Source organism: Macaca fascicularis, chromosome 20 (assembly GCF_037993035.2).
Source record: "Macaca fascicularis isolate 582-1 chromosome 20, T2T-MFA8v1.1".
NCBI lineage: Eukaryota > Metazoa > Chordata > Mammalia > Primates > Cercopithecidae > Macaca > Macaca fascicularis.
Window position 1 is genome coordinate 18,986,885 of NC_088394.1, and position 22,761 is coordinate 19,009,645.

Genomic DNA, 22,761 nt, shown 5'->3' on the forward strand with positions numbered 1-22,761 from the left:
ACTAATGAAAACACTGACTGTTAGCACAGAAAATTTTCATTCCGGGCCTAATTTTAAAAATTAGCTGGGCATGGTGGCACACACCTGGGGTCCCAGCTACTTGGGAGACTGACAGAGGAGGATCACTTGAGCCTGGGAGGTTGAGCTGCAGTGGGCCATGATTGTACCACTGCACTCTGGCCTGAGTGACAAAGCGAGACCCTGTCACAAAAAAAGAAAGGAAAGGACAGGACAGGATAGGAAAGGAAAGAAAAGGATTGGAGGGGAGGGGAGGGAAGGGGAAGATTGGGGGAGGGGGAAGATTGGGGGAGGGAAGGTAAAGAGTTGGGGAGGTGAGGGAGAAGGGGAAGGAAGGAAGGAAGGAAAGAAGGAAGGAAGGAAGGGAGGAAGGAAGGAAGGAAGGAAGGAAGGAAAAAGAAAAGAAAATATTCCTGGCCGGGCACGGTGGTTCACGCCTGTAATCCCAGCACTTTGGGAGGCCGAGGCGGGCAGATCACAAGGTCAAGAGATGGAGACCATCCTGGCTAACACAGTGAAACCCCGTCTCTACTAAAAATGCAAAAAATTAGCCGGTCATGGTGGCGGGCGCCTGTAGTCCCAGCTACTCGGGAGGCCGAGGCAGGAGAATGGCATGAACCTGGGAGGTGGAGCTGGCAGTGAACCGAGATCGCACCACTGCACTCTAACTTGGGCGACAGAGCGAGACTCCATCTCAAAAAAAAAAAAAAAGAAAATATTCCTTGGGGAGCACAGACATCACTTGTCCAGCCCAGGGCTATTCCAAACCTTTATTCCATGCACTCCTGCATTGGGGCAATAGAAATCCCAATGGGGGAATATCCACTCTTGAAAGGCCAGAAAACAATCTCGCTTTTTTGATGTATAAAGCAGAGATACACATGTAGTACGTAAACAGATACAGTATATCTTTGATATTAAAATTTCTTAGAGGATGGGAATGAGGGAAAATATGTCTCCCCTGCTTAGGGGGCTGATAATGAAACACGATTGAGACACACTGCGCTGCTCCAGTGCAAGTGGAACTTACAATTGCAAGCAAATCTTGAGTGTTTCCTATGCCCTGGAGTCTCTGTCCTGCACTTGACTTTCATTATCTCATTTAATCTGTACAACTGCCTTTCAGGCAGGCACTGTTGCTCTCCCTGTTTTAACAGATGGGAAAACTAAGGCTCAGAAAGAAACATGCACAAGGTCACTCACTTACTAAATTGACAGAGCCAGGATTGAATCCCGTCTCTCTACCCAAAACCTGACCTCTTATTTACCCTGCGTTAGTGCTAGGTTGAATCAGCGCAAACACAAACAGATTCCTGGTCACAAAGCTATATAGAATATGGGAAGTTAAATACTTAAAAAAAACAAAAAAATCAGGTCAGTATAGCTCACTTCTGTAGGATCCTTTGTAGGACAAAGTTTGTAGCCCTTGGCAATCTCTTGTCCAGTGTCACCCCATCCTGATAAAGTGTTCACTCCTTCAGGAGAACCTATATTCATCTATGTACCCTCCAAGGCTCTAGGTGCTCTTTCTAGTGTCACAGTGCCTGGCCCACAGTAGGTGCTTGAAAAATGCTGAGTTAATAACAACAACAACTGCAAGAGTTGTATCAGCTAGCTATTGACACAGGAATGCTGCATAACAAACAACTCCAAAAATCCAGAGTCGTACAATAAACAAGCATTTATTTCTTATGGGTCTGCAAGGTTGGTTGGCATTTGGCTGAACTAGGCTGAGTTTGTTGTGCTTGGCTCTACATCATGGGTTCTATTTAGTTCTAGTGTCCCTCTTCTTGGACCAGTGAGTGACCTAGGGCAGTGTCTTCCCATGCCGTAAGCTGAAAGTGCTCAAAATGGCAAGCAGAAACACACGATATCTTTAAAAGCCTTGACTTGGAACTGGCACACTGTCCCTTCTGCCACATTCTATTGTTAAAAGCAAGTCACACGACTAAGCCCAGTATCAATGGAGGTGGTCAAGGTAGGGGAAGTGTAATGTTTGCTGAATAACAATTAATCTACACAACAGTTAATATATATTAGAGTTTACTATGTTCTAGAATTATTTAATTATTTCACATGTGTTCACTGATTCAATTCCCCTCAACAATCCAATGTGAAGGTCCTATTATTATCCCTATATATTTATTGATTTTTGAGAAAAACTGCTCACTCTGTCGCACAGGCTGGCGTGCAGTGGTGCAATCTCAGCTCACTGCAGCCTTCACCTCCCGAGTGGCTGGGACTACACGCACACTACCACCACGCCCAGCCAATTTTTTTATGTTTTGCAGAGACAGGGTTATGCCATGTTGCCCAAGCTGGTCTGAACTCCTGTGTTCAAGGGATCGTCCCGCTTTGACCTCCCAAAGTGCTGAAATTACAGGCATAAACCACCACACCCAGCCTATTATCCCTATTTTAAAGACTAAGATATTGAAGCTCAGAGCTGTTAAGACACACAGCCAGGGGGTGCACAATTAGGAAGTAACAGGGCTGGGAGTTGATTCCCAGGCAAGAAACTCCAGAACGTCTTGCAACGTAATTTTGCATACTGTCCCCATCAAAATGTGCTCTATTTTCTCCATTTCTCCCAGCTACTTGGGAGGCTGAGACTGGAGAATCACTTGAACCCGGGAGGCAGAGGTTGCAGTGAGCCAAGATTGTGGCACTGCACTCCAGCCTGTGTGACGGAGCAAGTCTCAAAAAAAAAAAAAAGAGTGGACTAGAGTCAGGCTATGAGTAAGGCTATGTTACAGTTCAGTTTATATAGTCAAACAAAGAATTATTTTGTAAACTTGCTTTTCAGTTCTATATGTATAGGTGTGTCCTGGATCTCCTGGATCTCAGTGCAACCATTATTTATACACACACACACATGCACACACACATACATATTTTTTTATTGGGCTCCATGACTCATGCCTGTAATCCCAACACTTTGAGAGGCCAAGGCTGGCAGATCGTTTGAGCCCAGAAGTTCGAGACCAGCCTGGGCAACATGGTGAAATCCCATCTCTACAAAAAATACAAAATATTAGCCAGGCATGGTGGTGCATGCTTGTGGTCCCAGCGACTCAGGAGACTGAGGTGGGAGGACTGCTTGAGCCTGGGAGGTCGAAGCTGCAGTGAGCTGAAATCGCACCACTGCACTCCAGCCTAGGTGACAGAGTGATAACCTGTCTTAAAATATATATTAATATATATATTTAATGTAATTTTATTTTTATATCATATATTTTATATTAAAAAATATAAATAATAAATATATTTTTATATATCATATTTATTTTTATGTTATATAACATATAAAATATAGATTATATGTAACATATAAAAATATATGAATATATTATAAATACAAAATTATATAAAATATATAGTATAAAATATATATTTTTATTTTTATATCATATATATATATATATGTATTTTTTTTTTTTAGAGACAGGGTCTCATTATGTTGCCCAGGATAGTCTCGAACTTTTGGGCTCAAGTAATCCTCCCACCTTGGCTTCCCGAAGCACTGGGATTACAGGCGTGAGCTATCTTGCCTTGCCAACAATTATTTTTAACTATGGCTTAGTCAAATGAAAAACCATTGATCTAGACTGAAGTTTTGTCCTGTTTTCCACCCAAGTTCTTAATCGGTAGTCTGTTAGAACCTCAAAGATCAGGTTTCAGTCTTATTAGCCGTTATGAACAATTATTAGCACATCATAACTATTGCATGCCAGGAATGTCTAGTGTGGTGAGACTAATCGGCAATGTCTCCTTCCTCTCCCCTCCAGTGAACCCTGCTTATGTAGGTGAAAGTGGTCCTGTCCATGCTTATGGAAATCCACCATTGTCTGAATATGATTGGCACAAGTCACCCCAAGGTAAGTGATATGGTTTGGCTCTGTGTCTCCACCCAAGTCTCATTTCAAATCGTAATCCCCATGTGTCAGAGGAGCGACCTGGTGGAAGGTGATTGGATCATGGGGATGGTTTCCCCCATGCTGTTCTCATGATAGTGAGGGAGTTCCCTTGAGATCTGATGGTTTAAAAGTGACAGCTTTGCCTGCACCTGCTCTCTCTCCTGCCCCCATGTAAGACGTGCCTTGTTTCCCCTTTGCCTTCCACCATGTTTGTAAGTTTCCTGAGAAACGCCCCCAGTCATGAGGAACTGTAAGACAATTAAACCTCTTTTGTCTATAAATTACCCAGTCTCAGGCAGTATTTTTATAGCAGTGTGAAAACAGACTAATACAGTAAGACTTAAAGGACAGTGACCAAAAAGTCAACCCTGGAGAAGGAACATGTCCAAGACAATCCAGCCATTGCCATTTTCTCTTGGCCTCTGGTGTGGTTACTAATGCAGAACCTGCTTAATATATAATTATGAAGTTGTATTTTAGATGTAGTTTGTTGTCTTCTGGGGATCAGGGTGTCTTCATTAGGAATCTTCTGGTTGCAAGTGACAGAAACCCAATTCAAACAGGCATTAGCCCAAGGGGAATTCATTGGCTCATGTGGTAGAAGCATATGGGGGAAACGTAAACACTTGAAAGTAGAACTACTAATACCTTCCAGCACCTAGTACAGTGCCTGGCACATAGTAGGTATTTTAGGGATATTTGTTAGATTAACTTGTTGAATGAGTACAGAAATCAGGACCTCAGTCTGACGTCAGGGAACTCAGTGTCACCTGGACTCTGGTTTCCCATTCAATTCTCATCTATGTAAAACTTGCTTTTCAGTTCTATATATATAGGTGTGTCCTGGATCCTCAGCTCCTGGTCCTCAGCTCCTCTTTAAGTTAGACCTCATTCATCTCCATCAGAGTTAGGACTTGTCCACAGGCCAAAGAACATGGCCAATAGCAGGCCCACGTGAGCCCTCTGCTTAGCCACCTCATTAGGAAGTCTTGCTTCCTCCCTGGGTCCATCTCTAATGCGGGGGAAGGACTCTGGCCAGTCTAAATGGAGCACATGCCCACACTCGGACCAATCATTTTTACCATAGGGGACAAGACTGAGTCACCTGTCTATCCCGTGGCTAATGTCTGTGTTGGTGGGGACAAGATGCACTGATCAAATTTTTCTGAATATTCGTATAATTATTACGATGATGGAGTGTGGAAGCAATCAGACTGGTGAAAGATAGAAGGCGCTGCAATCAGTTAGGAAGCTCTCTAAGGATCACTGTGTGCGGTAATGAAGGTTGAATCAGAGGCAGAGACTGAAAAATAAAAAGAAAGCAACAAGCCAGGCACGGGGGTTATCCCTGTGATCCCAACACTTTGGGAGACTGAGGCAGGAGGATTGCTTGAGCCTGGGAGGTTGAGGCTGCAGTGAGCTGTGATCACGCCATTGCAGTCTAGCCTAGGTGACAGAGCGAGACCCTGTCTCAAAAACAACCAAACAAAAACAAAAAAGGAAGCAACAGAGGAGAGAGACAAGGGAATGCTGGAGCCACAAGGCAAATCTATGAACAACAAGGAATAGATTAATGAGGTCCTCTATATAATGATGCATGTGGAGAGAAGTCACTTAGAACTCTTACCTTTCAGCCCCATCGCCTGTAAGATAACCGTTAGCCTCATCCTTCAAGAGATGTATGCCTTTTCAGGGAGGGATAGATATTGCTACTTGGAAGGGAAAACCGTTGGGATATAAATGATCACACTCTCTATTTGGTCTCCACTGGGGCAGAGAATGGCTTTAATTATCAGGGAGAAGAAATACCTTTAAACGGCCAGGCGTGGTGGCTCACGCCTGTAATCCCAGCACTTTGGGAGGCCGAGGTGGGTGGATCACGAGGTCAGGAGGTCGAGACCATCCTGGCTAACACAGTGAAACCCCGTCTCTACTAAAAATACAAAAAATTAGCCGAGCATGGTGGTGGGCACCTGTAGTCCCAGCTACTCAAGAGGCTGAGGCAGGAGAATCACTTGAACCCTGGAGGCGGAAGTTGCAGTGAGCTGAGATCGCACCACTGCACTCCAGCTTGGGCGACTGAGCGAGACTCCGTTTCAAAAAAAAAAAAAAGAAATACCTTTAAACTTCATGACTACTCTGTCCAGCCAGCATGAGGTTTGGAGACTGTATAGAAAAAAACACACTCAAAGTGTTTTTTCTGTTCTCTCATTCAACAACCATCAACATAGAAGGCCTCTGTGAACAAATAGGTGGGGGTTTCTCCCCCCACACCAAGAAAGCAAACCCCACACACCAAGAGAGTGATCAGTTTTACAGCAGACATTGCTGGGTGTCCTCCAATTCAATTCTGACACTATCTACCTGGAGATACCTCATCTCCACCTCCCGGGTTCAAGTGATTCTTGTGCCACAGCCTCCTGAATAGCTGGCATTACAGGCGTGCGCCACCACGCCTAGTTCGTTTTTGTATTTTTAGTAGAGACGGGGTTTCAGCATTTTGGCTTGGCTGGTCTCAAACTCCTGACCTCAACTGATCCGCCCACCTCAGCTTCCCAAAGTGCTGGGATTACAAGTGTGAGCCACGGCGCCCCAGCCCCAGAACTTCTGACCAACCAGCTTCAAGTTGGGGATCCCACGACCTCCTCCTTGGGTTTGGTTAATTTGCTGGAGCAGCTCACAGCACTCTGGGAAACTTATGTTTACTGGCTTATTACAAAGAATATTACAAGGGACACGGATGAAGAGATGCCCAGGGTGAGGTATAGGGGAAGGGGCACAGAGCTTCCCTGCCCTCCCTGGGTGAGCCACCCTCCAGGAACCTCCCCGTGTTCAGCTATCGGAAAGCTCCCTGAACCCAGTCCTCTTGGGTCTTTTATGGGGAGGCTTCATCACATAGACATGATTGACAACCATGTAGAAATGTGATTGGATGGCCGGGCATGGTGGCTCACAACTGCAATCCCAACTCTTTGGATGGCCGAGGCGGGCAGATCACCTAAGGTCAGGAGTTCCAGACCAACCTGGCCAATATGATGAAACCCTGTCTATACTAAAAATACAAAAATTAGCCGGGCATGGTGGCACGCACCTGTAGTCCCAGCTACTTGGGAGGCTGAGGCAGGGGAATCACTTGAACTCAGGAGGCAGAGATCGTAGTGAGCCAAGATCTTGCTATGACACTCCATCCTGGGTGACAGATCAAGACTCTTTCTCAAAAAGGTCAAAAGGTGTATGATCTCGTACTAATAGACGGGTTGGGGAATCCCAGCAAGGCCTGTCTGTTCAGATGCTTCTTGGGTTCTCTGTGCCATATTCCTTCCTCCAGCCTTTGGGGCAGGACCCCTTCTGAAATGAGGGAGAATTCATTTATGGCCAACTCCAAGACAGAAAGGTGAGGGAAGACTGGAGTCCTACCTTGAGGAGAAAAAAGAGCAAGTGAAAAGAGGCAGGAGGTCAGAGAGAGAAATTCTGTTTTCTGAGGCTTAAATTTCGAACATTATAACAAGGGCTATGGGAGTTACGAGCCAGGAACCATGGGTGGGAAAAAAAGAAAATATATACATATATATATCATAATATCACAGGAACCCTGGTAGAAGAGGAGTCCCCAAAAGGCAGAGAGTAGTAAAGAAATAGAGGACCAAAAGATGAACCTGGCTGTCTTCATCATTTTGCTTTGAGTCGAATCTGACTCACAAACCACATACAATTAAATCATAGCCCAGGCTGGGCGCAGTGGCTCACACCTGTAATCCCAGGACTTTTGGAGGCTGAAGCAGATGGATCAGAGGTTTAAGACCAGCCTGAGCAACATGGTGAAACCCCATGTCTATGAAAAGTAGAAAATTTGGCCAAGTATGGTAGCTCATGCCTGTAATCCCAGCACTTTGGGAGGCCTAGGCGAGTGGATCACTTGCGTTCAGGAGTTTGAGACCAGTCTGGCCAACATGGTGAAACTCTGTCTCTGCTAAAAATAGAAAAGTTAGCTGGGCATGGTGGTGCATGCCTGTAATCCCAGCTACTCAGGAGGCTCAGTCTGGAGAATCACTTGAACCTGGGAGGCGGAGGTTGCCGTGAGCTGAGATTACGCCACTGCACTCCAGTCTGGGCAATGGAATGAGACTCTGTCTCAAAATAAAAAAAAGAAAAGAAAAGAAAAATTAGCCAGGCCTGGTGGCATGTACCTGCACTGCCAGCTACTCTGGAGGCTGGCGTGGGAAGACCCCTTGGGCCCAGGAGGCAGACACTGCAGTAACCCAAAATCACCCTACTGCACTCCAGCCTGGGGCACAGAGTGAGACCTTGCCTAAAAAAAAAGAAAGAAAAACAAAAAGATAGCCTGATAAAGTGTAGCTTTGATGAATTAATTATGCTGTGTCCCTAGGAAGTGCCTGCTGCATAGTGTCCATGCTTAAATATTCATTCATTTATGAATGAAGTTTTTGAGATGGAATCTCACTATGTTGCACTGTTCTCAAACTCCTGGGCTCAAGCAATCCTCCCGCCTCAGCCTCCCAAGTAGCTGGGAATACAGGTGTGAGCCACCACCTCAGTTGGCAAAAATGGATGAATGATACGCCAGCGTGTTTTTTGTTGTTGTTTTTGAGACGGAGTTTCACTTTGTCCCCCAGGCTGGAGTGTAGTGGAGTGACCTCGGCTCACTGCAACCTCCACCTCCTGAGTTCAAGTGATTCTCCAGCCTCAGCCTCCCGAGCAGTTGGGATTACAGGCACCTGCCACCACGCCCGGCTAATTTTTGTATTTTCAGTAGACAGAGTTTCACCATGTTGGCCAGGCTGGTCTTGAACTGCTGGCCTCAAGTGATCTGCCCACCACGGCCTCCCAAAGTGCTGTGATTAGAGGCATAAACCACTGCACCTGGCAAGAATGAATGACTGATACACCAGCCTCTTGTTACAGGAAGGGGCCAGAGTGAAATGATTAAGAGTTCTGCTTTGGGTTCAGACCTATCTGGATTTGACCCCAGCTCTACTGCTTGCTGGTTTTGTGACACACAAATTATTTCATGGAGCATCAGTTTTCTTAGCTATAAAATGGAGTTGATTTTAATACCTACTTCATAGCGTAAATGTTGTGCTCTATTTAAAGTACTTGGCCTGCAGTAATGGCAGGTATCATTACTGTTAATTATCACTGTTGGGAGGAGTACATGGGTTCTAGTTCAATTTTGACATTTAATGAAAGTGTGATGAGGAGGAGCAGTGTCCGTTCAGCACTCTGTACCTCAATTTCTCCAATTGTTAAGTAAACAACTAGGCCTAGGTGATTTGAAATTAGGTCTATTGGATAGGAATCATGTTTATGTGCCTGGCACTGAAACAGAAAGGTGGCTTAGCAATAAAGGGATTTGTTTTTCTCATGTACCGAGAAGTGTGGGCTAGGTGCGATGGGTCACACCTGTAATCCTAGCACTTTGGGAAGCAAAGGTGGGAGAATTGCTTGAAACCAGGGGTTCGAGACCAGCCTGGACAACAAAGCAAGACCCTGTGGCTTAAAAAAAAAAAAAAATAGCTGGGCGTGGTGTTGCCCCTGTGGTTCCAGCTACTCAGGAGGCTGAAACAGGAGATTTGCTTGAGCCCAGGAAGTCAAGGCTGCAGTGAGTTATGATCACACCACTGCACTCCAGCCTGGGTGACAGAGCAAGACCTCATCTCTAAAAAAAAAAAGTTTAAAAATGTGTACTGTTGGCCGGGCGCGGTGGCTCACGCCTGTAATCCCAGCACTTTGGGAGGCCGAGACGGGCGGATCACAAGGTCAGGAGATCGAGACCACGGTGAAACCCCGTCTCTACTAAAAATACAAAAAATTAGCCGGGCGCGGTGGCGAGTGCCTGTAGTCCCAGCTACTCAGGAGGCTGAGGCAGGAGAATGGCGTGAACCCGGGAGGCGGAGCTTGCAGTGAGCCGAGATCGCGCCACTGCACTCCAGCCTGGGCGACAGAGCGAGACTTTGTCTCAAAAAAAAAAATAAATAAAATAAAATAAAAATGTGTACTGTTGTTTTACAAGTGGTGGCTCATGCCTGTAATCTCAGCACTTTGGGAGGCTGAGACAGGCAAATCACTTGAGGTCAGGAGTTCAACACCAGCCTGGCCAACATGGTGAAACCTTGTCTCTACAAAAAATACAAAAATTTACCAGGTGCGATGGCGGGCACCTGTAACCCCAGCTACTCGGGAGGCTGAGGCAGGAGAATTGCTTGAACCCAGGAGGCAAAGGCTGCAGTGAGCCAAGATCATGCCACTGCACTCCAGCCTGGGCGACAGAGCAAGACTCCATCTCTAAATAAATAAATACATAAAAATTTTTAGAAAGTAAAAAAACAAGAAGCATGGAGGGAGGAAGTGCAAAGTTTGTACAGCCGCTCCACCCATGATGCCCTCAAGGACTGAAGCCCCTTCTGCTACCTTTTTCTCTACCATCCTTAGCAGGTGAACGTTCATTCTCAGAAATGTCTAGAGGAAGACTGGTGAAGGGCAAATTGTGAACCCAGGCAAACTGTCCCCTTTGAAAGCACATTCCTGGAAGCCACAAGTCTCATTGGCTAAAACTGGGTCACAGGCCCACCCTTAGCCGCAAAGAACACTGGGAGACTTTGAGCACTATGTCTGCAGAGGAAATGGAGCTTTTTTGCTGGTATGAGAAAAAAGGATACTAGAGACTGAAAGCCAGACAAATAGCAGAGTCCACTACCTAAGGCATCAGGAGATAATACTTTTATCACTGTAAAACCATGTGAATTTCTACAGGCATATAAAATTACAAATATAAAATGTAAGTTCAGCCGGGTGCGGTGGCTCACGCCTGTAATCCCAGCACTTTAGGAGGCCGAGGCGGGCGGATCATGAGGTCAAGAGATCGAGACCATCCTGGCTAACACGGTGAAATCCCGTCTCTACTAAAACTACAAAAAATTAGCTGGGCCTGGTGGCAGGTTCCTGTAGTCCCAGCTACCCGGGAGGCTGAGGCAGGAGAATGGCGTGAACCCGGGAGGTGGAGTTTGCAGTGAGCTGAAATCGTGCCACTGCACTCCAGCCTGGGTGACAGAGTGAGACTCCATCTCAAAAAAAAATATATATATATACACACACACACACACACACACACAAATACACACACATATATAAATACTTATATATAAAATACTTGTATATATATAAACTTGTATGTATATATACTTAAATATACGTATATAAGTATATATAAGTATTTTATATATTTTATATATGTAAGTATATATACATATGTTTATATATACAATGTAAGTATTTTATATATAAGTATATATATAAGTGTGTATATATATAAGTGTGTATATACACAGTATATATACTTAGTTTACTTATATATACATATATGTATATATAAGTGTATATATACATATATTTACATATAAGTGTATATATACATATATCTATATATAAGTGTATATATACATATATAAATACTTATATATAAATACATATATATTCACACACATATATACACACACACACATATATATATGTGTGTGTGTGTATATATATAAGTTCTAGGCCAGAGGCACTAAAGTAAAAAGAAAATCTTGCCCTTTGACTATGAGTCATTTAGAAAAATATCTTCCTTCTGTTTCTAGAACCCCATTGTCTTAAACGAAAGATTCTGTTTTCAATTTCTTGCCTAGCTACCAAGACAGAATTCTCTGCAGGAAAACAGTCCTCCTCCTGAGAAAAACTCCTCTGGGGTTAGATGCAGGGAGTTATGTTGTGATTTGTGTAGGGCTGGCTTTGGTGAGCTCATCCTGGCATTTAAAAAAAAATGTGAATGGTGTATCCCTTTGTGATCATCATTACTTTTTCCCTGCGAGTCCCAGTCTATGCCAGCGTGACCGCTGTATGAAGTCTCAGGAAGCCCGCCCCAGAGGGGAAGAAGGCTTGCAGGAGGCAGGAGATGCTATCCGATGACCACGTGAATGAAATCATCATAGAGGTTGAGAATGTTTCCTCTGGGGTCCAAAGCCACCCATCCTCAAATCAGATTTTTCAGGAAAAGGTGCTGCTAGACTCAAGCATCAGCATGGTTTCATCCATATCTGACATCGATGTGGTGGACTCTCAGACAGTCAGCAAAAGGAATGACCAAAAGGGCAACCAGGTGCTGCAGTTTTCAACATCTTTGAATGAATCGATGTCCCAGACTCTTCATAGCCTAGAACGCATGGGCATAGACACTCCTGGTTCTTCACATGAAACTGTTCAAGGTAGTGAAATGCTGGGGAAGAGGAGTAGGGGAGTAGGAAAAAAGACGTCCTCATTTTCCACAGCATATTTTACTTTATAGATATCAAGTGGGGCCAGGCATGGTGGCTCACACCTATAATCCTACTGCTTTGGGAGGCCAAGGTAAGACGACTGCTTGAGCCCAGGTGTTCGAGACTAGCCTGGGCAACAAAGGGAGACTTCATTGCTGCAAAAAAAATTTAAAAAACAATACCCAGGCAGGACGGTGCACACCTGTGGTCCCCGTTACTCAGGAGGCTGAGGTGGGAGGATCTCTTGAGCCCAGGAGTTGGAGGCTGCAGCGAGCTCTGATGGCACCACTGCAACCCAACCTGGGTAACAGAGTAAGATCCTGTCTCTAAAAGAAGGATATTGGGTAATATGGAAGGGCGGAAGGTTTTGTGGTTGAACTAAGGAAGCCAAGGACAAAGGAAGGGATCACTTTAAGACATCCCTACCAAGAGCTTATTTTTATCAAGCTTATTTCATATGCCTTGCGCTCTGCAGAGCACCTGCTTTTTTTATCCGTCAAATTGAGTTTTATGTACTCCCTGCACTCCACACCTTTGAGGCAGGCATTTCCATGTACTTGATGAGAAAACTATAGCTCAGATAAATTTAGTGACCTGGAAGATCTGGGGCCCAAATACAGGTCTAACTGATTCCCAAGACTGCATTTTTTTTTTTTTTTTTTTGAGACAAAGTCTTGCTGTCGCCCAGGCTGGAGTGTAGAGGCATGATCTCGGCTCACTGCAACCTCTGCTTCCCAGGGTTAATGCTGAGTAGCTGGGATTACAGGTGCATGCCACCACACCTAATTTTTGTATTTTTAGTAGAAATGGGGTTTTACCATGTTAGCCAAGCTTGTCTCGAACTTCTGGCCTCAGGCGATCTGCCCACCTTGGCTTCCCAAAGTGCTGGGATGGATTACAGGCGTGAGCCACCATGTCCAGCCTCAAGCCTGCATCCTTAACCACCACGCTGTCTCATTTTGGGCTGATTCCTCCTCACCCTGGCTTCAGGCAACAGATAGGACGCCTCTTCTTGGCAAGACCATCAGGAAACCAGATCTTAGCTGACACCTTCCAGCCTCTCTGCTCCTGAGGCCAACAGAGAGGCTGTTTCTTTTCATTTCATTTAATTTAATTTAATTTAATTTAATTTAATTCAATTTAATGTATTTATTTGAGATGGAATTTCACTCTTGTTGCCCAGGCTGAAGTGCAATGGTATGATTTCAGCTCACTGCAGCTTCTGCCTCCTGGGTTCAAGCAGTTCTCCTGCCTCAGCCTCCTAAGTATCTGGGATTACAGGCACCTGCCACCACGCCTGGCTAATTTTTTTTTGTATTTTTAGTAGAGACGGGGTTTCACCATGTTAGCCAGGTTGGTCTTGAACTCCTGACCTCAGGTGATCCGCCCGCCTCAGCCTCCCAAAGTGCTGGGATTACAGGCATGAGCCACCGCGCCCGGCCCAGAGATGCTGTTTCTGTTTCACCCCCATGGTATTCCAGGCATAAAGTCTAGCAGTTCTCGATAATTTCAGGGAGAAGAAAAACATCCCTTTACTTACACAAAGCATTTAGTGGGTTTAGCGCCTTTACTGAAGAAGATTGGGGCATCACCTCTCACACTGCTGGCTCCCTGGATCTCTGTATATTTCCCTCTTCCGTCTTTCTTCCTCTCAGTCTACTCACCCTTCCTGCCCAGGAGAGGCACAAATTCCTCATCTTCAGCAGAGAGAGTTGGTGGTCCTCTTTTGGGGATTCCCCTTACACCTCAACTATGTCATTACAATGAGGACGGTATTTGCCAGGGGGCAGTTCTAGCCCTGCGCTGTGAGCAAGGAGCCAGCTTGCTCCCTCCGTCCCTCAGCCACCCTCAGCCCCGTGTTACTGCCCCGCCTGCTGGCTTCTTTGTTACAGGATGGCAACAGCACGTCTCACATCACACGCAGACACAACAATAATCAGAGGAAGAGACAGCTGTCTTTTTCTTGGTTTTTGCTTTTTTTTTTTTTTTTTTTTTTTGAGAAGGAAGAAATCTTCTCCGAGAAATTTCTCAGCACACCACCTCTCAGAGGATATTGGCGAATGCTGTGTCATGTGCCTGTGCTTAAATCAGTCACCTGCAAAGGGACAGGACAGTGAGGATTGGTTCACTCAGACTAAGACTTGCTCTTTGGGCCTGGAAATAGGCTCCACCTCAAGGAAGCTCAGGGCCATGTGAGGGAGGCAGGTAGATTCCTAAACACAATTGGGATTCCATTAACAAGGAGGAAATGAATTTGGGGTAGACAACCAATAGCGTCTGCCAGATTGACTGCAAATGTGAATATGAGTTAGCAGGAGAAAAGGAGGGCGTACTTCTAGGGAGGCGGGAGAGCATTCAGCAATAGTCAGGGAATGTGAGAAGTCTCTTGAACCTGGGGTCAGGGGCAAAAGGAGGTGATGTGGGATATTAAAACAAGAGAGCCAGGCGTAGTGACTCACACCTGTAATCCTAGCAGTTTGGGAGGCTGAGGTGGGAGAATCTCTTGAGGTCAGAAGTTTGAGACCAGCTTGGGCAACATAGCAAGACCCCATCTCTACAAATAACAATAATTTAAAAAAATTAGCTCGTTGTTGTGGTGTGTGCCTGTAGTCCCAGCTACTCTGGAGGTTGAGGTGGGAGGATTGCTTGAGCCCAGGAGTTCAAGACCAGCCTGGGCAATGTAGTGAGACCTCGGCTTTACAAAAAAATAAAAAAATTAGCCAGACATGGTGGTGCATGGTGGTAATCACAACACTTTGGGAGGCTGAGGTGGGAGGATTGCTTAAGCCCAGGAGATCAATGTTGCAGTGAGCTGTGATTGTGCCACTGCACTCTAGCCTGGGTGACACAGTAAGACCCTGTCTCAAAAAAAAAAAAACAAAATAGTGAGAGAGAAGAGGTAGGCTGACCAAATCTGCAGGACCTCGTTGACTTTGCTAAATGTTTTTTGTTGCAGGAAAGAGAAAAACACTGAATTGGAAGAGAGTGCAGCCATTATTCATTTGCTCTGGCTTTGAGCTTTAACACATATATGTGTCTTTTTGTTGTTTTCCTCTGTGATCTTTGAGATCCCCAAGTCCATATACTTCTTTCCTTGTGTTACATGCTCTGACTTCAGGACCACATTTTAGTGTTATGATTGCGTTAAAGAATAAAGAAATTAAACTCCATTAATTTCTTTCATAGGACAGAAGTTAATTGCATCTCTTATACCCATGACATCCAGAGACAGAATTAAAGCCATCAGGAACCAGCCAAGGACCATGGAAGAGAAAAGGAACCTTAGGTATGGCCAAAGGCTTTTCTTCTGTCCCAGATTTCATGTGAACCTCAATCTTCTACTTTTGCCCCATCTCAAAAAGATAAGAAATAAATAAGCACAATAGAAGAGACAAATCTTCCTGACAGAAAAATTTCACATGCCCTCTGTAGGCACTCCTTTCTCCAGGGGCTACAGCTTAATTCCTGCTCCTGGGCTGGAGTGTGGACTCTGCTTGGTGAGCTGCTTCCAAAGAGTAGGACGTGGGAGGAAGAGAGGGGTGGAACTTTCCAGTGGAGAGTCTGCCTAATACTGCCTTGGCCAAGACTTAAGCTTAACATCCCCAAAGATAAGTCATGTGATGGGGGAAACACATCTCCTCTGTGCTACTCTCTCCTAAAACCCACAACCCCAGTCTAAATAGCAAAAAACATTAGGCAAATCCCAACTGAGGGACAGTCTACAAAACACTCAGCCTGTATCCCCCGAAGTCATCAAAAACAAGGAAAGTCTGAGAAACTGTCATGGAGTAGAAAGTTCTAAAGAGACATGACAGGCCAGGTGTGGTGGCTCACGCCTGTAATCCCAGCACTTTGGGAGGCCAAGGTGGTGGGATTAGTGGAGCTCAGGAGTTCGAGACCAGCCCAGGCATCATAGTGAGACTCCATCTTTACAAAAAATGAAAATTAAAAAAGACATGACAAGTAAATGCAATGTGGTATCCTGGACGAGATCCTGGAATAGAAAATGGACATCGGTGGAAAAACTGGTAAAATCTGAATAGTCTAGAGTTTAGGTAATAGTAACGTACCAATACTGGTATGTTAGTTTTGAGAAACCTACCATGGAAATGTAAAATGTTAACAGGGGAAACTAGTGAGTGGTATATGGAAATTTTCTCTACTGTCTTTGCAAGTTTACTGTAAATCTCAAACTACGCTAAATAAAAACTTTACTTAAAAAATAAAGACCAGCTGAGCACGGTGGCTCACGCCTGTAATCCCAGAACTTTGGGAGGCTGAGATGGGCAGATCACAAGGTCAGGAGTTTGAGACCAGCGTGACCAACATGGTGAAACCCCATCTCTACTAAAAATACAAAACTTAGCCGGGTGTGGTGGTACGCGCCTGTAATCCCAGCCACTGGGGAGGCTGAGACAGGAGAATCGCTTGAACCTGGGAGGCAGAGGTTTCAGTGAGCCAAGATCATACCACTGCCCTCCAGCCTGGGTGTCAGGGCAAGACTCGTATTGGGGAAAAAGAAAAAAAAAAAGAAAGATCTGGGGGTTTTTATAAGCTCAGTAATTCAAACTCCGACGGTAAGGGCTGTTTTAGCCTTCAGAGTTTACATTAATTGTTGCTTAATCTTTTTTTTTTTTTTTTTTTTTTTTCAATTTGAGATAGTTGGCAGAAAGTAGTAGAGTGGATGCAACAACAATTACTAGTAAGTGACTCAAGGATGCCAGATTTTCTGAGGTTTCAAAGATAAATTTCAAAGCCTGGCAGGGTGGAATAGATTTGTGAACAAGTAAATTACAAATGGCAGAAAGCAAATCAAGTCAAATCAAAATAGAAAGAGATTGCAATGGGAGGACCAGAAAGGTCTGCCCTCCCTAACTTTGCTGGGGAAAAACGGACAGAAGGGGCATTTGAGCTGGGCTTTTAAAGACAATTGACAATGACATTGGGTTGGGCCTTCGAGGTGGACCAAAGAAAGCCAGGAAAGAACCAGAACAAAGCAGATGTGGTGAGTTCATGGAAGGGTAAGGAGACCAATTGTGACTGTGTCTTTCTGAAAACACTTCCATTTCAAACTCTGCATGGCTCCCGCTGTCACTCAATAGGGGCTCCAAAGACCTTATAGCAGGATTTCTCAATCTCGGTACAAGTAACATCTTAGGGCTGGATCTTTCTCTGTTGTGGGGGTTGTTTTGTTCATTGTAGGGTGAGTAGCAGCATCTCTGATCTCTACGTACTTGATGCCAATAGCACCCCCTCTCCACTCCTTAGTTTCACAACCAAAAAAGTTTCCAGACATTGCCAATTGTTGGGGGGTAAAATCCCCGTAGGTTGAGAACCTGTATCTCACAGTTCCACACAGCAGGGGAGGCCTCACAAGCGTGACAGAGAATGAAGGAAGAGCTAAGGCACATCTTACATGGCTATGGGCAAGACAGCATGTGCAGGGGACCTGCCCTTTATAAAACCATCAGATTGGCTGGGTGCAGTGGCTCATGCCTGTAATCCCAGCACTTTGGGAGGTCAAGGTGGGCAGATCACCTGAGGTCGGAGTTCAAGACCAGCCTGGCCAACATGGTGAAACCCCATCTCTACTAAAAATACAAAAATTAGCTGGGTGTGGTGGCAGGCACCTGTAATCCCAGCTACTCGGGGGGGCTGAGGCAGGAGAATCGCTTGAACCTGGGAGGCAGAGGTTGCAGTGAGCTGAAATTGTATCACTGCACTCCAGCACGGGCAACAGAACAAGACTCCATCTCAAAAACAAACAAACAAAAAGATACAAAAAGCATCAGATCTCATGAGACTTATTCACTATCATGAGAATGGCATGGGAAAAACCCGCCCCCATGATTCAATTACTTCCTACCGGGTCCCTCCCATAACACATAGGGATTATTACAATTCAAGGTGAGATTTGGGTGGGGACACAGAGCCAAGCCACATCAGAACCACTGACATATAGGGATACTTGCTCCATGCATGTTATTCATATCCTCCTCCCTTCCCTTTGTTGATTCCATTCCAGCCACCCTGGCCCCCTTGCTGTGCTGCCTGCCTTGGTGCTTTGTGCTGGCTGTTCCCTATGCACAGGACATTTTTATATGAATCTCTCCTCTCCTTCAAATATGGCAATGCTCAGATTTTACCCTATTTCAAATTGTAATACTGTCCCCGCCCCATTACTTCCCATCTCTTTACCCCACTCTGTTTTTTCTTTTTCTATAGTACAAATCACCTTCTAATATACTACATAGTTTCCCTACTTTATTATTGTATTTGTTGCTTACTGTCTTTCGCTTACAACTAGGATGTCAGCTCTGTAAACCAGGGAGATTGTTGTCTCAACACCTGGGGTAATGTCCAACACATCATAGGAGTTCAATAACTTTTTTTTTTTTTTTTTTTTTTAAAGAAATGAGGTCTTGGCCAGGCGCAGTAGCTCACGCCTGTAATGCCAGCACTTTGGGAGGCCAAGGTAGGTGGGTCACTTGAGTCCAGAAGTTCGAGACCAGCCTGGCAAACATGGTGAAATCCTGTCTCTACTAAAAATACAAAAGTTAGCGGGGTGTGGTGATGCATGCCTATAATCCCACTACTCGGGAGGCTGAGGCAGAGAATCACTTGAACCTGGGAGGCAGAGGCTGCAGTGAGCTGCGATCAGGCCACTGCACTCCAGCCTGGGTGACAGAGTGAGACTCCGTCTCAAAAAAAAAAAAAAAAAAAAAGAATAAATTAAGAAATGAGGTCTCATTCAGTTGCCCAGGCTGGACTGCAGTGGTGTGATCATAGCTCACTGCAGTCTCAAACTTTGGGACCCAAGTAATCCTCCCACCACAGCCTCTGGAGTAGCTGGGACTATACAGGCAGGCACCACCACCACATCCAGCTATTTTTTGTTAATTTTTTTCTTAATAGAGACAAGGTCCCATTCTTCTGCTTAGGCTGGTCTTGAACTCCTGGCCTCAGTGATCCTCTTGCCTCAGCCTTCCGAAGTGTTGGGATTACAGGCATGAGCCACGATGTAACTATTTTTTGAATGAGTTACAACATTTGTATCTCTCATATTCTCTTGCTGTTCCCTACAGGAAAATAGTTGACAAAGAAAAAAGCAAACAGACCCATCGTATCCTTCAGCTCAATTGCTGTGTTCAGTGTCTGAACTCCATTTCACGGGTAAGTCAGTAAAACAGGCACAGCAAGACGGTGAAAACAGGGAGGGAGGAGAGTGAGGATGAAGGGGACTCGGGGGAAGACGAACCAAAAATCAGAGCGATTTCATTGCCCAGAGCCATTGGTTAGCACAGGTGTGGGAAAACGAGGTAGGTGTGGGGAAGAACTAAGAGGTTGCTGAGTTCATTGGCCAACTTGGCCATTGGGAGTGGCGCCTTCAACAGCAAACCTGGGAAGGTCATAATACCTCCACCTTAGAGGTGACATAATGTTTGTAAACATGCCTAGCACGGTGCCTGCACTTAACAATACTCCAGACATGGTGGCCTTTTTTGTTATTATGGTGCCTGCTCAGTCAATATTTGTTGAGTCAACAGCAAGCCACCTGCTTTGAATCCTGACTCCAGGCTTATCGGAGATCCAAGAACAGCCTGTCGGAAATTCTCAATTCCATCAGCCTGTGGCAGAAGACGCTGAAGATCATTGGAGGCAAGTTTGGAACCAGCGTCCTCTCCTATTTCAACTTTCTGAGATGGCTTTTGAAGTTCAACATTTTCTCATTCATCGTGAACTTCAGTTTCATCATAATCCCTCAGTTTACCGTAGCCGAAAAGAACACGCTCCAGTTCACTGGGCTGGAGCTTTTCACTGGGGTGGTAAGTTCTCCGTTTCCCCTATCCCAAGTGCACCAATTGCCTTGGAAACCCAGGGACATGGCTTGCCGGTCACGCACTCACACATCTCATTTTGTCTGGGGGTCAACTGATGGGGAAAGTGGATGTTTAAATGTTTTCCTGGCTGAGTGTGGTGACTCATGCCTGTAATCCCAGCAAGTTGGGAGGCCAAAGCAGGTGAATCACTTGAGCTCAGGAGTTGGAGACCAGCCTGGGCAACACGGCAAAACCCTGTCTCTACAAAAATACAAAAATTAGCAGGGCATGGTGGCGCACACCTGTAATTCTGGCTACTCGGGAGGCTAAGGTGAGAGGATTGCTTGAGCCCAGGAGGCGAAGATTGCAGTGAAGCAAGATTCCCCCACTGCACTCCAGCCTGGGCAACAGAGCGAGGCCTTGTCTCAATCATCAATCATTTAATCAATAAAGTGTTTTCCTGCGAAGTAATATACACACATCATAGTGGAATTTCTGTCTCCAGAGGCAACCATCTTGACCAGTTTGTTTTTATCCACACACTTTTTTGGCAAACATATGGACACTTCTGTGCATGTACAGAGGCATCCTTTTCTTTTTTTTTTTTTTTTTTGAGACGGAGTCTCGCTCTGTTGCCCAGGCTGGAGTGCAGTGGCCAGATCTCAGCTCACTGCAAGCTCCGCCTCCTGGGTTTAGCCATTCTCCTGCCTCAGCCTCCCGAGTAGCTGGGACTACAGGCGCCCGCCACCTCGCCCAGCTAGTTTTTTGTATTTTTTAGTAGAGATGGGGTTTCACCGTGTTAGCCAGGATGGTCTCGATCTCCTGACCTCGTGATCCACCTGCCTCGGCCTCCCAAAGTGCTGGGATTACAGGCTTGAGCCACCGCGCCCGGCCGAGGCATCCTTTTCTTTTCTTACAAAAGATGATTTATTCATTGCATATTATCTACAACTTGCTTTTTTTTTACTTAGCAATATGTGGTGGACATCTTCTTGTGTTGGTGTTTATAGATCTATGTTTTCTTTCTTTTTATTTCTACAAAATACAATGTTCCTTTTGAAAAATTCCTACTATAGAAGAAAAGTAGGAGAAAGTTCTTTTTATATTTTTCCTTTGTCCAACTCTCCATTTTGAGATATATCTTTGTAGACTGTTTTTTTCTCCCTGTACAAACATTGATAGATACATACTTGATAAAAATGAGTAAATAAAAGATGACAGATGCATAGATTATTATGCCTTTAAAAATAAAAAGAGGATAGGATTGTACTTTATTTCTTTCTTCTTTCTTTCTTTCTTTCTTTCTTTCTTTCTTTCTTTCTTTCTTTCTTTCTTTCTCTCTTAATTTCTCTCTCTTCCTTCCTCCCTCCCTCCCTCTCTCTTTCTTTTTCTTTTTTCCTTCCTTCCTTCATTGCTTCCTTCCTTCTTTCCCCCCTTTCTTTCTTTTCTTTCTCTTTCTCTTTCTTTCTTTCTTTCTTTCTTTCTTTCTTTCTTTCTTTCTTTCTTTCTTTCTTTCTTTCTTTCTTTCTTTCTTTTCTTTCTTTTTTCTTTCTTCTTTCTTTCTTTTCTTTCTTCCTTCCTTTCTTTCTTTTGTCTCACTCTGTCACCCAGGCTACAGTGCACTTGTGCAGTCACAGCTCACTGCAACCTTGACCTCCCAGACTCAAGCAATCCTCCTGCCTCTGTCTCCCCAGTAGCTGGGACTACAGGCCCACATCACCATGCCTGGATAATTAAAAAAAAATTCTTTAGAGACGGGGTTTCACTACGTAGCCCAGGCTAGTCTCAAACTCCTGGCCTCAAGCAATCCTCCAGCCTCAGCCTCCCAAAGTGCTGGGATTACAGGCATGAGCCACCATGCTCGGCCCAGTATATATATTGTGTATATTTGAATATAGGGAACATTTTATTATGAAAAATTTCAAACATACAAAAATATACAGAGTAGTATAATAAACACCCATATACCCACTGTGTAGGTCTTAAATTGCCACATTTGTTTTCTTTCATTATTTTTGAAAGCATTTTAAAGTAAACTACAGATGTCAAGATATTTTTACCCTGAAATTTTTCAACACTCATCTCTGAAAAATAAGCACACCTCTCTGCAGTCACAATACCATGATCACACCTAAGAAAATTAAAAATTAGTATCATCTAAAATCCAGACCATATTCAAATTGTCCCAATTTTCCCCAAAATGTCTTTTTTTTTTTTTTTTTTTTTTGAGACTGGGTCTCCCTCTGTCACACAGGCCGGAGTTCAGTAGTGCGATTTCAGTTCATTGTAACCTTCTACTCCTAGGCTCAAATGATCCTCCCACCTCAGCTTCCCTAGTAGCTGGGACTACAGGCACATGCCACCACCATGTCTAGCTAATTTTTGTATTTATTTGTAGAGATAGGGTTTTGCCATGTTGCCCAGTCTGGTCTCAAACTACTGGGCTCAAGCGATCTGACTGCCTTGGCCTCCCAAAGTGCTGGAATTTGCTGGGATTACAGGTGTGAGCCACTGCGCCCAGCCCAAAATGTTATGTATGTATGTATGTATGTATGTATGTGTGTGTGTGTATGTTTGTATGTATGTATGTATTTGAGACAGAATCTTGCTCTATCACTCAGGCTGGAGCGCAGTGGCACGATCTCGGCTCACTGCAACTTCCGCCTCCCAGGTTAAAGCAATTCTCATGCCTCA

At 44.7% G+C, this 22,761-nt stretch overlaps 1 protein-coding gene across 9 annotated transcripts in view; it reads left to right on the plus strand.

Annotated features, from left to right (window-relative positions):
* The window catches only part of TMC5 (transmembrane channel like 5), a 90,779-nt gene that overhangs the window by 34,522 nt on the left and 33,496 nt on the right, over positions 1-22,761 (plus strand). For all 9 annotated transcript variants that reach the window (XM_045382530.3, XM_015442642.4, XM_074027838.1 and 6 more), the window contains 4 exons: positions 3,807-3,896; positions 15,434-15,533; positions 19,333-19,420; positions 19,825-20,073. In XM_045382530.3, coding sequence (XP_045238465.2) covers positions 3,807-3,896; positions 15,434-15,533; positions 19,333-19,420; positions 19,825-20,073 — 527 coding nt within the window. The remainder of the gene's footprint in view (positions 1-3,806; positions 3,897-15,433; positions 15,534-19,332; positions 19,421-19,824; positions 20,074-22,761) is intronic.